This window comes from Pogonomyrmex barbatus, unplaced genomic scaffold (genome assembly GCF_055798465.1).
Source record: "Pogonomyrmex barbatus isolate J1 unplaced genomic scaffold, ASM5579846v1 scaffold3, whole genome shotgun sequence".
In the NCBI taxonomy this organism is placed as follows: domain Eukaryota; kingdom Metazoa; phylum Arthropoda; class Insecta; order Hymenoptera; family Formicidae; genus Pogonomyrmex; species Pogonomyrmex barbatus.
In genome coordinates this window covers 5,696,061-5,716,316 of record NW_028297127.1, presented here as the reverse complement: position 1 = coordinate 5,716,316, position 20,256 = coordinate 5,696,061, and the positions used below count along the sequence as shown (strand labels likewise).

General features: G+C 38.1%; 1 protein-coding gene across 1 annotated transcript in view; it reads left to right on the top strand.

Moving 5' to 3' along the window:
* The first annotated feature begins 10 nt into the window (after positions 1-10).
* Positions 11-20,256, top strand: part of cwo (transcription factor cwo) — a 53,949-nt gene continuing 33,703 nt past the window's right edge. Inside the window, exons 1-2 of the mRNA XM_089079447.1 lie at positions 11-793; positions 19,508-19,637. Coding sequence (XP_088935573.1) covers positions 729-793; positions 19,508-19,637 — 195 coding nt within the window. The 5' untranslated portion in view covers positions 11-728. The remainder of the gene's footprint in view (positions 794-19,507; positions 19,638-20,256) is intronic.

Below are 20,256 nucleotides of genomic sequence, written 5' to 3'. Positions count from 1 at the left end.
AGAAGGTGAGCGCGCGCGGGAAGGTGGGGAGCAGGAGAAAGAGGGCGCCAGCACGGATATCGCGCGCGCGACCGCGAGACCGGACTCGGAGCGGCGGAGTGTCGTGTGGGCGAATGTTCCCGTGCGCCGCCGGTCGCCTCTCTCGTCTCGTCGCCGTTGTCGCCGCGCGAGTTGTGTCAGTGAGCTCGCAGACGCGAAACTAACCTAATCTTGCGTAGCACTTCTTATCCGTGGCGATTTTACGTGCCGTGCCGCGTCCGTGACGTATTTCGTGTGGGTGCGTGCGTGCGTGCGTGCGTGCGTGCGTGCGGGCGGGCGGGCGTGCGTACTTTCGGTTCCACCTACGCGATCGATCGATTCGGACGATCCGCGTCGATTCGGACAGGTCGGAGAGTTTCTCCATCGGCGCAGAGCGAAGAGGAGCCGGCGCGGAAGAGGAAGAGAAAAAGCGAAGGCGCGCTATCCCGCATCTCTCTCGCGAGTTGTCACGTGACGCGCGCGCGTGCATTCCCGGCTCGGAGGAGCCGATTCTCGCGACGATAACGTCCGCGGCGAAGAAGGAAGTGGTGGAGGAGGAGAAAGAGGAGGAGGAGGAAGAGGAGGAAGAAGAAGAGCAGGAGGAAGAAGAGGAGAGAAATAGGAGAGGAGAGGCGTGGAGGAGCGAGGGCGGAAGTGATTGTCGCGGGATTCCGGAAGCGAGCGGTACCACCGCTGTTCTATGCGGCAAGATGATGGAGACACAGAATTACTGGGAGGACACCACCGCGCATTCGATGCAGGTGAAATACGAGAGGTAAGTGCGCACGTGTTTCGTGCGATCGTATAGATCTAGAGGCTCGGCCAAATACATGACTCCGAGTATATAAACTCCGACTTGGTAATTTTGTGCTTTTATATCATCGGAAAAATTCCATATGAAACCTTTCAACAAAATCAACTTCAAAATTTATTCCGCAGATTATTGTTATTATTATTATTTTTATTCTCTTTTTTTTCTAAGTATTTGCAATTCTAGAAAATTATTTTGTATACATTTACATCTCTAAATTTTTTTACTTCAAAATTCTTATTATCTAAAAATATCTTCAATGTAAAACTAGATTCATGCACTTATAATTAATTGCCTTTGCGCGCGAGTGTAAATATGTATGTATATTGAATAAATGAATGTGTTTGAACGTTCACAGTGTAATGAGCTCAACTTTGTGGATTTGCTAAGTCTAAATAATTGCGGATTAGTTACTCCTGGAAATATATCTCAAAGAGAGAAAAAATCTTTTAAATGTTAATGCATTATATTACATCAGATTAATAACATCAGATTAATAACATCGAAATCTGCGCAAGATTTATAGTTATGAGTTTTACAACCACTCTTTCTAATATATAAAATTGAAAGAGATAATAATTTATAGTATATATCCACTCAAATTCCACTCGAATGAATGGATTAAAATTTTGTTTTTCGGAGCCTGTTTCCGTTTAGCGATCCATAAGTGATGGCCTCTGTGTACTTTGGAGAATAAATAATAACATAAAATGTATCGCGAATAAGCGCGGATAAATAACGCGACGGCAGAATAAATATTAATAACGCGTGCGAGACATCCCGGTGCTCCGCGCTCGATTTAAAAGCCGATCGCATCCGGCGTGCATGCGTGCGTTGTTTACGAGAGGAATCGATGTAATATAAAGACCGGGTGAAATATTTCCTCTCGCGCGCAATATGGCAGAGTCACGGGTCGTGGGACGTGGTTTCGTCTCGATCGCTGGCGTCATTCCGTGTCACGTGTGCAGAAATCAACGAAGTGAAGTACAAGTCATTACACACGCGTCTTTAATATGCGTACACGCGTGTGCGAGGCGCTCTATCGATATGATGATCATTTTCTTCGAAAGAATAAAGAACAAGTCAGAAAATTTTAGAGCTTTATTTCTATATGTTTTCAAGTCAGGAATCTGCGCATCACGAAATTTTTTTGCGTGGTATACTAAAATGAGATGTAGTTTTTTGATAATGTTAAACTGGTTCGACAATTGTGTTAGGACAAATTCTTGATTTAAATTTGGAATTCGAAATAATAAAAAATAAAGGCAGATTTGATCTGAATAATTACATACATTTATGTTTTATACATTTCATTTTAAAAATTTACTTAATAATATGACATTAGATATTGAAATTCTAATTAGAAAAGAATTTCCCGTAAAATAAAGGATAAAATTGAATTTTGGAAAAATAAATCTGAAGGACAATTATTTGAAATAAAGGAACTATCTGAAATAAAGGACTTGTTCGATTTTGTATCTATAGATAGGCGAACGATGACGATCTTGCGAAAGAGAGGACGAGGACTTTGTTTTTTTCAAAACGCTTACAAGATAAAAAAAGCTGACACGTGGAAATAATATAATGATGCATCTAGAAAAAACGAGATACGCGTGTCAGTTGTTTTTACCTCGAACTGGTGATATGAAATATAAATAAGCGGATTTTTCAAAATTTTCCTGGATTACAGCGATTCCATTAATTATCCTCAATTTATTTTCCGGTCGCTGATTAGTTAGATTATAATACTTAATCGAAGTCTCTTTATGATGTGGCTGTTATCGAATTAAAAATTCCTCATTTTTTCTTTTTTGACACCGTGCGTCTATTCCTGATGTTTCCAAGTGGATTATTACATAAAAAAAATTTATACACGTCGTATTTAAAAGATATTCACGCACGTTCGTTGCATAATATCGCGGACATTGAAATGCATGACACCTCAAGTTATTATTTTGTAGCTTCTTTCCCGCTTAAATTCTCATCTAAACAATTTACATGAACACGCACACGTGAACTTCTATGAAGATACTTTTCTGAAAATTTTTTCTTCACTTTTTTCAGCTAGATTAGTGGCTTAAAGTGCTTTAATGTTATGCTTTAATGTTATGCTTTGCATTCAGCAAAGTCTCTCTTTGACAATCCTCATGAATAATTTTACCATATTTAAATGTACGGAGAAATATATCAGCTTAGATTTCGATGAATACACGAAAAGAATTTTTTGACGCATCTAAATTTAATCAGATGTAAATCTGTAAATAATTTTGTCATTCCATCAAAACGATTAGGACATTCAAATTGGTTATAAAAATTTTTATAATATTTTCATCATGTTTAAATGTCCTACATAATAATAATTTTGGTGGTCCAACAAGATTTTAAATCTGTATTAGGCCAAATTTGTAGATACTTCAGCAAAATCATTTTTTTCATGTAATTTTAGAATATAAATAAAATAGCTTCAAGGATTTATGTCAATGTTATCGTCGCAATTTCAGAGACGTTACTTTGTATTTTTTCTCGATTATTTCGTTGGATAAATGAAGGATAAATGAAGCGGGCTTCATTCATGGTTTCAAAAGACCTCGAAATCCGCGACGTCGAGACGTTATCTCGGAATCTGCAGATCGCGTGGTTACGAAAAGCCACGATATCGTCGTTATCATGAGTACACAGGTGCTTTTGGTTTACCCCCTCCCCCACTGCTCCATCGATTCTCCTTTCCATTCCTCCTTTCCTTCCTTTTCCTTGCCCCTCCTCCCCGTTGTTTGTCTGCCCCTGATTATTAGACTTGTATAGAAATATAATGCTTTATTTGTATCTCCTTGGAAACACACTACCAAAAGGATTCATGGCCGCGCACGAGATAAGATAGAGGGCTGGAGGCTCGTTCTCCAGGCGAGTATTAATTAAACACGTTGCGAGTTCGATCGGCCACAATCGAGAGCACGGGAGGAAACCATTGATGTTGCGTGTGTACGGAATCGCGCGGGTTTCGTTCGCGTTTTAATCGCCCCTTTTTGCAGGCGACGTGGAAAATATTAATGATCAATGAGAAAAATCGTCATTCGCGTGATAATTGTTCGTTAGGTGCAATTATATTTATATTATCTGCATTTTATTTTTAGTCCTCTAATTTGCACGTGCACGCTCCATTCGGGGCAGTACTTTATGCGCATTATCGAGCTCTCGCGACACGATGACGCAATGAGAAACTGATTCGGGAAACCGATCTCTCGCTAGTTGATTTGGTCGAGCGTGAGGTAAGACGGTCGTTTCTTTCAGCAATTCTATAAAATGCGAAATAGCGCATCTTACGAGCTGTCGCGTCGGTCGTTGACACCGCCGATCGATCTGCACGGATTTATTCGCGCGTCATCCACGTTCTCCGCGTGTTACGCGTGTACGGTATTTATGTGAACACACAGTTGCACGTCCGACCACCTGCATTAGTTAGTGCACACTTGTGAGAATACGAGCTACTGCGAATGTACCGCGACACAGATGTCGGAGATCAAGATGAGAATGCGCGTTTGTTGCTAAGACAGCTAATAGCTTCCGAGTTATGCAGCTGTAAGCTGTCAGGAATTACGAATGTATTACGCCTATTTCTGTTTACAATGGAAAAATATTATTCTAGATCAGCATTTAAAAATAGTACAGAAAAATGTTGCGGAGATTTAGAACTTGGATTAAAAGTTATTTAAATATAAAGTAGAAATACGCTTTAATAAAAATAAAATGTGAGAAAAAAATGAAAAAAATTTTAATTTTTTTTTTTAAGTACCTTAAGTAACCTTAATTCAAGATAATTTAATTTCATTTTTATTAAATTTTTATTAAATAAAATTAAATTTTTATTTACAGACTAATTAATTTCTGCATCACACTGAAGCTTTACCTAAATCATTTGGAATATTTAAAATACTTGTGTAAAAAAATTGAGATTTTTATTATTATTTCTTAATTTCTATTAAACACATTTCTACTCTATATTTAAATACTTTTTTAGATTCTAAATTGCTACAAAATTTTTTTATTTTTAAATGCGATCTAGAATAATTTATAATTTTGTCATTGTAAATAAACATAGGTGTAATATCCCGAAGAACAGTACGGATAGTCAAAATTTACCTTTCTTTTAAATGTTGGATTGATTGTACTATATTGTAATAAAATTTCAACTCGGAATTTGTCGATCGAGACGGCCAGATATTGAAAATTATGAATCAATAAGTATTATTCAATGTCGTGCAATGTCGCTCTTTCGTAGATTTTTATCTCTCGTCGTTTCTTTTATTTTGGCGTGGTATCGAGGAGACTCTCAAGATTTCGAGTTCTCGATCCGGACGAAGCATATCTCGTCGTCGCGTCGTCTCACCTTGCTAACTTCGGACTCGTGTTCGAGACGATAGATAAAAGGCGTTTTGGGCTAGTTTCGTTTGATCGCGCTCGCGATATCGACTAACAACACCTACACGACAGTCATCGTACTTGCACGCGACGTATTCCGCGACGAAGAGCGCGGCGGATGACGCAAGCGGGACGGAGTGCCTGCGTCATGGAAACCAACCGCGACCTGAACGGGATCACGGAGCGATTGAAAGCCCGGGCGGATGTTAGGTATTTCGGCGACGTTATCAGCACGTCGATATATACTGTCAATAGGAATTAGGAAATACATCGGAAATGTACCTCGTTTAGACCAACGTCAGCGATTAACACATACATGTGCGCTGTCATTGACCGCGTCTTGTTTGGGACATCTCCAATTTTTGGAAGCAAAAAATTTGTAAATATGCATAATTTATCATATGTCCCTGAATTAATTTTATATATATATTTTTTTTTTAAATCAAGAAGATATCAACAGTCTCCGTTTTTAGCACAAATATATAATTTTTTGTATAAGTTTTTGTTAAAAAATTTTTTTAGAAGTAACAGAATATTTATTAAAAAAGCAACGTGTTTTCTTGAGTCGGTGTTACTAAAAATAAAATTTGTATAAATAAAATTTTGTAGACCTGATTAATGAAGGACAATGTTACGTTTATCGCATCTCATATCTCTTTTTACCAGCTGTCCTGTTTGTTTTTCGCCAATCGGGGATCGATCCTGACGGGTCCGACGAGTCGACAAACAAACTAATTGCCAGAAAAATTAATCCGCAGAAATTAATGACACTTGTGGGATCTCAAGGAGATATAATAACACGCGGCGAAACGTCACGCGAAAACGCGCCGCCACGAGCGTTTCAATTATGCATATTTAAGAAGCGTGCATAATTAGAGATATGCGTTCGCGATAGATCTCCACGTGCGAGGCGACGTAAAATCTTTTAATGCCTCCATCTGGCCCATTCCCTGACTCATTTTCCGTACGAGTGTGGCAAATTGCAAATAATTACGGCACGTTACCGCGTTACCGGCGCGTTTGTGCGCATTGTGGGCATTTTTTGCTTAGAATGTAAATTCCGCTTCTTGCGACAGTATTGTGTTTCGCGTTTGACGCAGTTGTATCCTGGGCGTGTGTGACGTGCGCTATCTTTTTAGAATTGAAACGTCGTCCTCGGTAGCTGTTGCGACTCCAAGGGTCAATGGGTATAATCGCGCGGCGAATGGGACGGGCCGACGATCTAATACGCCTCGCAATGAGAAAATTGACATTGAAATGATAAAAGTGGAACGGAAGAAAGTAGGATAAATTAATAAACGATACATCGAAACGCGGCAAAAAGTTGCGAATAAGTCGAGAATCCTTCGGTATGGTTATTCAAGGTGCAAAATTATGATGAATGTTAATTATCGCAAAATTACACTTTTTATTATCGTAATTATTTTAATCGATTTACTCCTTTCTCTTTCCCTTTTATATATGCTCTGGAAATATCCTCGACCTGCGATTACCTCGCGATCGGACGAGTGATGATCGCAGACGAGCCGCGATTCGCTTCTCTCCGAAGTGCATAAATCACGGCTGTCCTAAGCGCTTTTAAATCGCGCGATACAAATTGAAAGCATTCCGCTCTGCCTCCACGAATCTCTGACCTCCTTCGGCAACTACTTCTCTCCTCGTCCTTGATGGAGCGTGTGCGCGTAGCGATGCGTAGCGATGTGTAGCGCGCATCCAAACGAACGTTGTGAGTTGCACTTTCGGTCTCCGTATTTTTCCTTTATGATTCTGGATTTGTCGATAACTTCTCTGGAGGGGGATACGAAATTTTCCGCTGTTGTTGCATTCGGGATATGCAATTTCGCCAAGAGGGCTTGTCGATCGTGACAAATTACAAGGTGATGAGTTTCAACTTTTCTAATCCTTTAATTATTTCATGTATTAGAGCAGATCGATATTAGAGCAGTTATTTTCCTCGGACTTTTATTCTGTGGGCGACCCGAAAAAAGAAAGAGATCTAAATATATCAAATCATATGTCATATTAACGAGCGAAGCAATTTTATTGTATGTATATCTATCTAATTTATACAATTCAAGAAAGTATTAGTTTAATTAGAGAATATATTAGAAGTAAATGGCCTGTGTTTTGAAATATCGCTTGAAATATCTCTTTCTGATTTTGAAAATATATTTCACGTGGAAATTATTTGTACATTATTATGCCGAGAGGGAAAAAGAAATAGCTGCGTTCATTATTATCGGCTGTTATCAGCGTAACATAACGAGATTTCGATTTCACGTAAATATCCGCGAGCGTGAAATCAACAACGCGACGGAGACGTTTGTATAAAATCCCGAGGTTTTTTCGCATCGTGCAATTGGAAAGTTTGGAATATGCAGGACTGTGGCCTAACGACACGAGGCCCTCCGAAATAGAAGTCCGATGATGACATCAATCAAATTCGATATGAATACCAATAACTCCGGTGATATTTATACATGTCCCGTCGGCTGCCTGTCTGCTATTTATTATCGCCGTTCATGTGGTTACACCTCCTCCCTCCTCTCTCTCCTTCATTTCGTTTGCGCATAAACTAACTTTCGGCACAGCGAGGTTAATCAATCGCTCCTCTCCTCTCGTGTTTATGTCGCGAGTAAATGTAAGCCGAAAATTCGCGTGTGCGAGCATCTTTCGCCAAATCTGCACGCCATAGTGTAACAAGGCAAGGGTCGGGGAGGGTCTTCTTGGCTGTCTCGCAGGCGCGGTGGAAAATTTCGACGATAAAACCGTGTCGCGATAAGGCGAGACAAAATACTGGCGCGACGTACGAAATGAGCCTCATCGTTTGTATCGTATCGCGTTGATTGCCACATTTTGGCACTTTTGATACAAGCCAGAGCCAAACAAAGAAGTTCGAATAGAATATAGCGGCGTGACAGATAAACAGATTTTATTAATAGGACCATCTATTTATTTTTAAAATATTCAAGAAGTATTTATCGAAGTATATTTTAGTTTGTATGTTCCGCGTTAATTCGCGATTTTATTTAAAACATTTTTTACTTTCGGGAATTTACAAGTACAATTTTTTTTAACCCTTTCCTTTTTTTTGTTGAAAAAAAAAGTAAATAAATATGATTAGTAAATATATGTGCTCTAATATTCTTGTTGATATAAATTTAACAATTATAAGTATAACCATTTTCATAACGATAATTGCTAAATTAACACCCATCATTCTTCAATTTATGATTTTATAATCTAAAATATTGGCGAGGAATTGATTCTTTTCCACATTGTCCTTTTCTTTTCCGTGAAAAATTTTCTCGCAATCGATTTGCATCTCCTTTCTCTTTCGCAAAATTTATTGATTCGCAATTTCTTGTGCTAGTATTGGAGGTCGATAATCCTAACAGAGAGATTCAGTGTCGCTTGAGAAAAAGTGAGAGTCACCTTGGCGCTTCGCTGTCCTCGTTGCACGTTTTGTGTGTGTGTGTGTGTGTGTGTGTGTGTGTGTGTGTGTGTATCGTACGCTGCGTATGTGTAAGTGTTGCACGAGTGATGAACGCACGCGCCGAGTAGTCGTGGAAAATAGTACGGCAATCTTATTACCGGAGGCAGATGATTCATTGCGAAAAATTCTGAACCGTCGCCTTTCATTCTCGAGCTTATTCTTCGTTCATCGCGTTCGTTCATTCTGTCATCCAGCATCTCGCAATCAGCGTCGCTGATATTCTTAGAAATTTGTTAAAAAATGAAATTTATTACCTTTTGTTTCGTTTATCTCGCGAATTAAATCATGTTTCTGAATAAAACCCTGAAGTGTGTTGTTCTCAGCGAAATAAATTAATTGAAAATTCCGTAGCCGCTGATTGATTCAGCCTTAATTAAGGCGCAACCTTGCGAACATCCTCGGCGTTCGATTTTTTTTCGATTTTTTTTTTCGACAGCGATGACGAAGTCAAGGTTTGTTTCGGCGAAATCGCGAAATCGGGGACGACGCCGGCGGATTTAGCTGTGCGCCGCTCCGGTCGTATCTATTTCTAGAATTATGAAATATAGCGAGTCCGCGTGCGGAAACCAATTCGTAGCGAATTAATGTTACGATACCAAGATTACGTATATACTAGCAAAAAAAGACAGTTCAGAAATGTTTATGGGGTTTTCTGAAGTAGATTTATAATCTTATAATCAAATATATATTATATGAGTTACACACAATTATATAATTATATTATTTCATATTAATTAATAAAGTTACATCGTCTTTATATATATATAAAATTAATAATTACAGATCGATTATTATATATTTGCATAATGTATTATCTGAATATAATAAATATTAATATTAATTTGTTAAAGAAGTTTTTAAAAAGGTTTGCGTTCTCAAAGTAACGTACTGCGCTTGTTGCGGCTCTTATTTGCCTTATTCTTTGTTTGTTATAATGAATATTAATATATCTTTCTACATCGATGTATTTGACGAATCGAGCAATCGCCGTCGCGTGGGAAGTGTACGATCGTTCGCACGAAACGGCGCGGCAAGCTAGAAGTCACGTTGCATGACACGCGCTCGGCCTGGATGTGGGTTAGTATTTTTGCACGACAACCCGGTATACACGAGCATATACAGTGCACTTTTCGCGAGAGTGCCGAGCGAAATGATATCAAACGCGACAACAAGAACGACTGCGACTGATCCTTCTGTCCTTCTCGCCTGATAAATCTGTATCCTGATAATTGTATCCTGATACATCAGACTCGGATATTTTGTTTCAGTAGAAATGAATATCTATTAAAACGAAAGGAAAAACGTTAGATTCGCGTCGACAATTATTTAATTTTTACACGGAGGAAATATTGTACTGTAAATTATATGGAAAATTATATTTTCGTTGCAACATTTGTTGCAAAGCTGGAGTATAATAATATTTTAGAGTTATTATTTTGCAAATTGATTATTTTGATAATAGGATTATTAACAATTGCTGATAAACTAGAAAAAATATAATGTCAATTGTCAATTATATAGGTATATTGTAAATGTATTATGAACATAAAAATTTATGATAAAAAGCGTTTCAGTAATCGGTCAAATATTGTTTTTTGTATTACATCTAAAATAATATAATTGTTGCTGAAAATGTGATAAAACCTACATGATAAAATTTATATAAAAATAATTGTATTTAGATTATAAAATTTTACTTAAAGTAATTGCTGAAATGATTGAATCATTGCAATTATTTATAAATAAATTTATTAATTATCATCTTTTGCAATTGCAATCTTTTTGCAAAATGTAAAACGTATATCTCTGATTAAATCTGAATAAAAATATTATTTTCGTCACATAATATCAACACAGTCCACAATAACAGAATTTTTATTGTATTCTTTACTGAAAAAGAAATATTTTCTCCGCATATTTTACGTTGCAACCACGCACGAGAAAGCTGTACGTGTCTTTTTGTATTTTTATTTCAAAGACACGAGCTCGTATCTCGCGAGGGGTATTTTTCAGCACTTTGTAAAAAAGACGATTGCGTATGTATTATTGTGTCACTGTATATCCTTGACCTTTCGCAACTTTATGCGATCCTACGTGATCGGATAATAGGTGCACGGGATTTCGCGAGGACTTTCGACGTGCGTAGCTTGCGTAACGCCAAAGAGTTACGCGAGAACACATGCGAGAATATGTTAATCGATGCTCGCGCTGGTGCGAATAGTTGCCTTTTCTCGGCTCTCGAAATACCTGTCGGTCTGCCTGCCTGCCTGCTTGCCTGCTCAACTGACGGACGTAATGGATCGGCGTTTTGCAACGAGAATACGCCCGAAAGATTATCGAGCACGCAACGATCGTTCAGAAAGCCGAAGAAAGGATGGATTTTTCTTTAATGATGATTTCGAGCATTGACGTCATCATATCCCGACGAGAGATGAAAGTCTTCTTGCGAATTTCGTGAACACGAAAGTCTTATTTTCTTTGTACAATTGAACTTGTTTTTTTTTTTTGGAAAATTTTATCTATAAGTTATTAGTAAAAAAAAAATAGAGCCAATAATAATTTGTTCGCGGTTGTAATTAGAATATAATTTTTCTTTAATGTTGATTCCGATCATTGACGTCATGATATCGCGGCGAGAGATGAGTCTCCTCGTGAATTTTGTTGCGGGCGAGCGAGCGAAATCTCATCTCAATTTTTTCATCTTTTGTACGATTGAACTTGTGTTTTGAAAACATTTTTGATAACTTTATTTAAAAGCTAGTAAAAAAAAGAAACAGAATCAATAACAATTTGTTCGCGATGCATAATTTTTCTTATTCAATTTAATTTCAGTGATACGTTGATATTATCGTGATATATTCATGATATCAATTTAATAATTATCTACACAATACGTACAAAAGAAATTTCGCGGTAATACGGTTATCGGTTATCGGCGCGCGGTTATCGATTAGCAACAGGTTGCGGTTTATCGTGCCTTCTAATCTCGGAATGAATCAGAATTGCCATTAATTCGCGGACCATTTGAATGAGAGATGACGTAGATAAGCTAAGCAGATTAAGAATATATGTTATTCGCGGGAGAATTATCGGCATCGCGCATTACGAAGGACTTGTACCACGTGTCGCTTTATCTCCATGTGTGACAGCTCGAAGATCACCTTCGTCTCGACACGGTGCCGTGCAGGTACAATTTCGTGGATTATGCCGATTCGAGGTGGTGGCCATTCAAGGCGACGACCTTCGGCGGCCGGGCCGAAAATAACTCTTAGGCCGGATAGCTCTATTTTACTCGGAAGACTTTGGGAGCGGTGGAGGGACGTCCGCGGCGCGAGAGACGGCGGGAGAAGGTTATCGAGTGCACCGGCGCATCTGTTCCGCAGCTGTCAACCGCGTCAATTGAGCATCGAGGACGGAGAGGCGCGTCGCGCCGCGCCGGTTTGCACCGATTGCAAAACACGATGGGGCAAGAGCTACGTCGCCGATTGTCGTCGTCGCTCATCAACAAGGACGAGACACTCGCGGGTCAACAGGGATCCGCCGGAACCCCGCCGCGAGGTGCGAGATATAAATCATCATCCACCGTCCTTGCGTCATCGGAGATGAAGCGTTATGTACCTATCAGGCAGGCCTGGTACCATCAATCGTTTTATTGTATTCGCGGCGGTTTAGTCTGCTCGCTAAATATATACGCGAGATGCGTCTGGACAGACTAAACTTTGCGAAAACACCGATAAAAAGGAAAAGTATAGGTTGTAAGTGATTGAAAACAAAGTAGGACTTCTCGAACTGAGCACTTCTGTCAGAGGATAGATGTTTCCGATTAATCTCGAGTGAGCTCTAAAAAAATCTCGAGTATCGATTTTATAAATGCTGAAATATTAAAAATTGAAGAGAATCGCGCCAAATCGGATTTAGACGGTCTTATAATTTTTAGAACACATTTAAAAAAATTTAGTTGCAAACATAATTTGATTAATTACAAGCATTTATTTTTTCTTTTTGAACATTTTTAAATAATTCAGTTATTTAAAAAAAAAACTTGAAAATCTCGAAAAATATTGAAGTTGAATATTTTTAAACTCTTTTTGAAGTTCTTTCTTCATTCTGCAGAGAATCTTTTCTTAAAACTATTTTGAAAGTAATTTGACAATAAGATCATTTTCTATATCTGCTCACCAAGTGGAGAGTAAATAGAGATCATAGTGTTATAAAAAAAAAAAATTAATTTCCAGAACGTTTAAGACTTCAGAAATGACTTCAATCACGATGTTTTTCTCTTGAATTAACAAATTTTCTTCATGTACACGAAAAACGATTCGAAGTGTCTATTATACTTAATCTCGAGTAAAGTGTAACAAGTGACAAGTGCGTCTTTTCCGTTTGCCGTTCGCTCGTTATGCGCACGTGCGCGTACACGCGGCGGCGCGTATTTACGCATCGTCACTCCACGCTTGCGAAAACGTGCCGTTGGCGATCGATCGATCGATTCATCGATCGATCGATAGGGCTTGTGTCTTGCACGTGATAGCGAAATGTACTCTCCGAGTACATTTCTAGACGGTCCCATCAATGACGCATGCACGTACGTATGACCGACGTGGCGACGTGCGTGCGTGCGTGCGTGCGTGCGTGCGTGCGTGCGTGCATGCATGCATGAATGAATGTTTTCGTTGTTATTCACATATCTCGACGTCATCGCCGGCCATCTGCGCTGTTCACCGCTACACGTACACCACGGTCCATCATTTCCTGGATAAAACTGTTCCATCAAGGATGACGGATCGCGCCAATCTGTTAACAACAAGAGAAACGAAGCACTGACTGCAATCTTTCGCATCAGAAATTTTTAGATAAATTAATCTAATAATAATTTCCCGCGAGTCCGTGCGAGTAAATGAGTTTCTTAATAGCTGTATCGCGAACCTGCGTCGTTGACTTTCCAACGGAAAATTATGTAGATATAAAAATGAAATTAAAAAAGGCCTATAAGCCAAGCAAGATTTTAATACTCACATCGAAATACTTACATAAAAAAAGAGAAAAGATGAAATAAGATGCAATCTAAATTTTTTCGTACGCATTTTACTATGTAAGGTTTAATAAAGCTCGTCAATTGTAAAATATTACAGTTCATACGAAAATCTCTGCTGTGGTAAGAGCTGAGATGTATCTTTTGAATATGCAAGAATAATTTTTATCTTTCGCTTCGTGTGAGTTTCTCATGAAAAAGTCACTTTTTTTACACGCGGATACGTGACATAAAAAAGCTGTTTCATGATCCTGAAATTGTATAGTCTCTCGCGAGACTCGCGTGAATTAACTATGTTCATTAGATGCAATATAGATAGCGGGACATAAGTCTAGGGTATAAATGGTTATATATATGGTTAACGAGACGCGATGATAAACTGTTACATGGATGTGCAGAAAAAAATGCGTTATTAAGATGATAAACGTGCGACAGTAGCGATGATTAAACGGCAACGTGGCGTTCCTACGTTTTACCGCCGTTGACGTTTTGTTTATGCGTAGGCATGCGTGCGAGAAGAGGGAGAGAGAAGAGATGGATGGCATATCTGCTTGCGTGCCTACGCACTCGCGAGTACACGTGTGCGTGCGTCGCAACGACGTGAAAGTGAATGGCAACGCATCGATGCGTACAGTTATGGCATGCAAAGAGGTCGTCGAAGGACACGCGAGATCTCGATCTTTGTCGATCTAATTTCACCTCTCGGGGAGACCTAGACCCCCGCCGCCTGTGAACGCGATTTCTTCTACCTTACCTTCTGTTCTGATTTTAATCGAATTAAATAAAACGAGAACTCGCAGGCGGTGCCGGATTTCCACGAATTTAAGTCCACGTAGGAATCGTTCGCGCGTATTTTCTCTCGTTGAGACGTCAAAGTCGATGACGTCAGACAACACTGACGTACACAGACCGCGTCTCGAGTTTTCGTGGAAACGGAGAAGAACGTGACTTTCCAGGAAGATATGAATGATCGATTTTCGCAGTATATTCGAGAATTCTCTACTTTTGACGTTTCATTCAAAGGTGAGAGCGAAGAGTGTGATTTGCATGCAGCCATCACGGACACTCGAGCGATCCTGAATCGAGTATCGTCCTGAATAAGGCGCTCAGCCATCGGCGTCTCGCGCGAAATCTCGCCGTCGGAGATTTTTGATGTGAGCGTAATGCTCAAGGCGCGATTGTGCTCGCGAGATGAGATCGCCAGTCAAGTGAATCGCCTCACGCACGTGCGCCCGCGCAGCCGAACGTGAAAGTGAACGCACGCGCGAGCGAGCGACGTGGTGGGCAGTAAGGTCGATGAAGGACGCCTTGCGTGGATCTCGGAGACGGTAGCTGTGCTATGCACGGATTTTGCCTACTAAGAGTGTGTAAAAAAATCTATGAAATTACACGAAAAAACAATTGCAAGAATTGCAATTAATTTGCAATTTGGAAATATATGAAACAATATAGTTTTACATATTTTTTTTTTATAGTTACGGTAATCATATTTTTTTCTTTCAGAAAATAAAGGACAAATCTGAAAATTTTAGAGTTTTGTTCCATGTAAATGTTTCCATTTGTTTCCATTTGCTTGTGATTGTCAGAAATCTGCGCATTGCGAAATTTTTTTGCGTAATATATCAAAAGGAGATACAGTTTTCTGATAGCTTTAAACTTGTTCGATTGTGTGTTGGAAAAAATCCTTGATTTAAATTTGGAGATTCGAAATAATAAAAAATGAAAACAGGTCTAATTTGAATCATTTTAATTAAAAAATTAAAAATATAATTAACCCAAGACAAATTATATTTTTATATATTTATATTTTGTATTATATATTTATATTTTATTTAAAAAAAATATTCGTTGGTATATTGGAACTCAAAAAAAAAAGAAAAAAATTCCGTACAATGAAGAATTAAATAAAATAGAAAATAAATGAAAAACAAGAGGTTAAACTCGTCAGACAAAAATAAAAAGATTTTTTGGATGTTTATGATAAATAACTTTATTTTGGAAATAAAATCTGTAGGTCGAAAATTAAACTGATGATCGAACGTAAAGATTTGCAATTTAAACAATGATAAACAATAAACAATGATTATTTACATTAACTTCTTTAACTCATAGCCGTCTATATTTGCTATACATATATTCTTCGTACATATGATTCGATGAATAACATTGTCAATCGAGAGCTATTTTAAAATTAATTTCGAAACTGCAAGTGATTATAAATAACACTTGACAAGTGAGGATGAAAAAAGATGTGCGGTTCTATCGATAATGATGGTAAGAGCTAACACTTTGCGGTTTATCGATTGCGCTCGCGATTTCGTTCAAGATTGATTGAAGACCAACGGTGGTCTGTGGTTTTCCAAAGAAACTGTTATAAATCTTAATTCCTAAATATTACAATATTAGAATAAACGCCAGAAGTAAAACGTGGCAAATTTTAATCGCGCGAATTTCACGTATTTTGTGTATTTTATAATTAATTTAAAATGTAAGAAGGGCAGATTCCAAGAATAGAAGAACGAAGATAAATGAGCAGGATAAATCTTTCAAGTCGGATTACGTATGTAGGGACGTTACGTACGCAATCCAGCGGGGAGTCGCAAGGGCTCCGGGAAGGGCATCCTGCCGGATCGAAGTCATTTCCATGTGCATCACGTTGTTGCGTCATCGTCGACGTCGTTCGTCATCGCGCACGGTCACAGAAAATTCCGGATATTTCCCGACGGCCTCGTGTAATTGCCGCCGCTATTAATGGACACGGAATCACGTTACGAAATCACGGCGTTTTTATTCTATCGCCGTGTAGGATGCATGCACGCGCACGTGTATGGGCGTGTCGTGCCTAACAAAGAGTGCTGACAATAACGACACGAAATACCGATACTTTCCCTTCGATGCTCCGATTTGACGCTGCTATTTTATCTGCTTGCGAACTTATTCATATATCTGTCGATATTGATTGCACGTTATCGTGGAATATAATAGATATGACATTCCATCTCGCTTCTTGAAAGCTTGAATATTGGAAGCGATAATTATTTTAAATTCTTTTTTAGATTATTCGAATTGTTTATATTATTCTGTGCCCATTCGAAATACCGATACAAATATTTTACGAGAGATGTTTTCGTATATGTTTCATATACGATTCAGATACGTAAAAAATAATATAAAGCGATTGCTTTTTTATTACGTTACAGTTTCAAGAATTTTTCATCAAAGAAAAAATTAAAATATTCAAAATGTAGGCACATTTCTTTTGCGACGATGATGATGTGGCTCGCTTGGATGTCAAACGTCATCTCACAAAAAGATGACACAAATTAAAAAATCAGTCTATCTATCTACTAGTAGTTCAAAATATCCTTAACTAGATAAAATAGTATGGCGCTTCGTTTTTCTATAAAAAATTAATAATGTTAAAAGTTTTCATAATCTTATAAATTTTTTTGAGCAAAAACTTTTTTAGCTTTGAAAACTGATTTTCTAATAATTCGTGCCATCTCCCAGTTAATATCACAATCTTTGCGTAGCGCAATCTTATTCGGGACACACGTGCTAGTATGCGTGCTAGGCGGTGTCTCACGAGGATGCGTAGTACGCTGCAGGTGCACTCAGGTGGTGTCTGCTGATGCCAGCGACGCGTGTGAAAGAGAACGTGGTTGCGATGTAGCTAAGAAGGGGCGACGGGGAGAACAGAGGAGGGAGACGGCCCTAGTCACATGCCGGAAAATGTCAACCACGTGCGGGTACACGAGGCACTAGCTTGCTCGCTTGCTTATAATCCGCCCGACTTAAGTAAGCCCGCCATCGTCGCATATATTTAGAATTATTAATTTATGGAATTATATATATATAATTCTTTTTATATGTTTATTTATATATTCACCGGCATTTCAGAAAATTATACGCACAGACCCACATTTCTTGCTTATTCCTCTTTTCCACGTTTTTTTCATATCTTTTTTTGCTCTCTCTCTCTCTCTCTCTCTCTCTCTCTCTCTCTCTCTCTCGTCGCTGAAGGTTTCTTTCATCAACCCAGATCTGGATTTCAGTGTTCGCCGAACTTGCGCAATTTTATTCATAATACAACACATTATTGTTTCTTTTTTTTCGAAAACGTTAAACTCTACGTTATTTATTTTTGCAACTTTTTTTCTTTTCTTATTTGTCATTTTTTTTTTTTAAGGAATTTTTAGCTCAGTTGCGAGCTATAAAAATTTCGCAAGAACTCCGACCTTGTTCTTTACGATGAAGGGCTATTCATTCTCATGTCACGGAATATCGATAACTTTGTCCTTGAACTCCTGTATAAGCGAACGCGTTTGGTAAACATAATAGCGAGCCTCGTCATTGTTGTAAAATTACTTTCGCTGTTGCGAAATGTGATCGTGATTCATGCAAAAATACGCTAATCTAAAATAGTAACATTGGTAATATTATCAAAATTTGAATTGTCCCTTAAATATTGACTTTTATTAATTTTTTATTGAGAAAATTATTCATCTTTTATAACTTGTCTAATTAAAGATTTTTATAGGAATATAAGAAGAAAATTTATTCCTCATAGATTCCTTTTGTCTCGAAAAAGTTTATTAGTGTTAATTGATCAACATTTTTATTTAATCGCATTAAAAATTGATTGAGTAATAAATGCTATCCAGAATTAAATTAAATCAATGGGTATGAGGGTGAGAGATAACGCCATTTCCATACACTGTCTCTTAAAATAACTAACTAGCGGAATCTATTGCTGACGTAAAGCGTTTATTGACACATTAAAAATACAAGTTTATAATTTTGTAGCGCCGCAATGAAGAATCTCTATTTCAGTATTGTACGACAGGAAGAGTGTTCGACCGATCTTTTTAAAAGGACATTTGTCACATGGCTTTACCTTTCTAACGTATCAATTATTAAATGTCGAATGAGACACGATTTCTGATGGCTTATTAGCGGATTACCGCTGCCGGTGGCCTTCTAGCCGCCTCAGCAAAATTACGACGTATCTGTGTCACATGCATGCGAGGAACGCTGCGACGGAGAAGTCTTTAACCTGTTAAAAATTTACGTCGCACCGGGGGAGGCTCGAATGCCGACAGACCCCCTCGGCGAGCCGTCGTGGCGCACGATGGACGAGGGAAACCGTGTCGCCTGCAAGTTTCATAAGCAACGACATTGCCGAGCTTATCAATAATGCGCCGGAGCCTCGTGCTTTTCCCGTTCACTCTATTTACAGCGGAAAATCTATAACGGGGCAAGGAACGTGCACAGGGTTATTGACTGAAACATTCGTGTCGAGCGGTTACGTAAGCTCCGCGCAAAGCGGATGCATTTAGCTTCTTGATAGCGTCGTGACGCACTTAATCGGTGCACTGAAATTTTTTTTTGAGGCAACAAATAATTTGTCTACGAATACGATACAGAAAGCTCAAGTTTCATAATTAGTATGGAACTTGGTTTAACAAGGAAATGTTAGTTATTAGAGAAATATTGTTTAGACTAATTTATCTCTTTCCGTTTCTTTTTTTTTTTTTGAAATTTATGGAGATTACATATGTATAAATTATACAGTTACTTTTTTATATTTATATATGATTTAGTAGAAATATCGAGTAGAAATATCGATAGAAATATCGAGTTGATTTTTCGAGCGAATTTTTAATTTACGTCACGATTTTTGGATTGGTAATATTGTAGACGAGCAATCATGTATTTTTTTTTTCTTTTTCAGTCTGGATGGTAGATCCTGCAAGGACGAGATATACAGAATGGGCATAGGAGCTGGATATTGCGAGAGCAACCTGAACTTCGCCACGGCCTCGGAGGATGACGAGATTTACACTAAGAAGAAGGTCTCCAGGGTGAGTCATGAGCTCATTTGTACACGATCTCTATAATAAGCACTTTCGTGCCAATCGGTCGAAATATTAAGCAACGCCGCTTCGTGTTTCGTTCCTTTTGTGTCTGTCATACGTCAGATATCTGCTGGTCCTTTTTAGCATATTTCACAATATTTGCTTAAATGAAAGCGTATAAATATTTCAGTGTCGAGATTATAATTATACGCAGAGATGCAACAACGTTAGTCACAAGCAAATATTGCGCGCGAATGAAGAGAGACTAATTATAATTTTGTTATTCGTTCAATTATTAATCCACTGAAGTAATGAAAAGATGTTTTTTTTTTTTAATCACATATACATATTTTAAACACATATTCAGAAAAAGTGTGGGATTTTAAGGGAATATATCATTTTGTAAAAATAGAATTTTAATTTTAATTAAAAGAAAACACTTCTATATTTTTGTTATCTTTATTTTATTTATATCATTTTTCTTTTTTTCTAATGTTTAATCTCTACTGATGAAAATTATATGCAGCGTGGCAGCGAATGCTTAGTTTTTCGTATATTTAATCAACATATTTTGAGAACGTCTTTCTGTAAGAATCCAATTCGAGTCAAAGGTGAAAGAATTGCT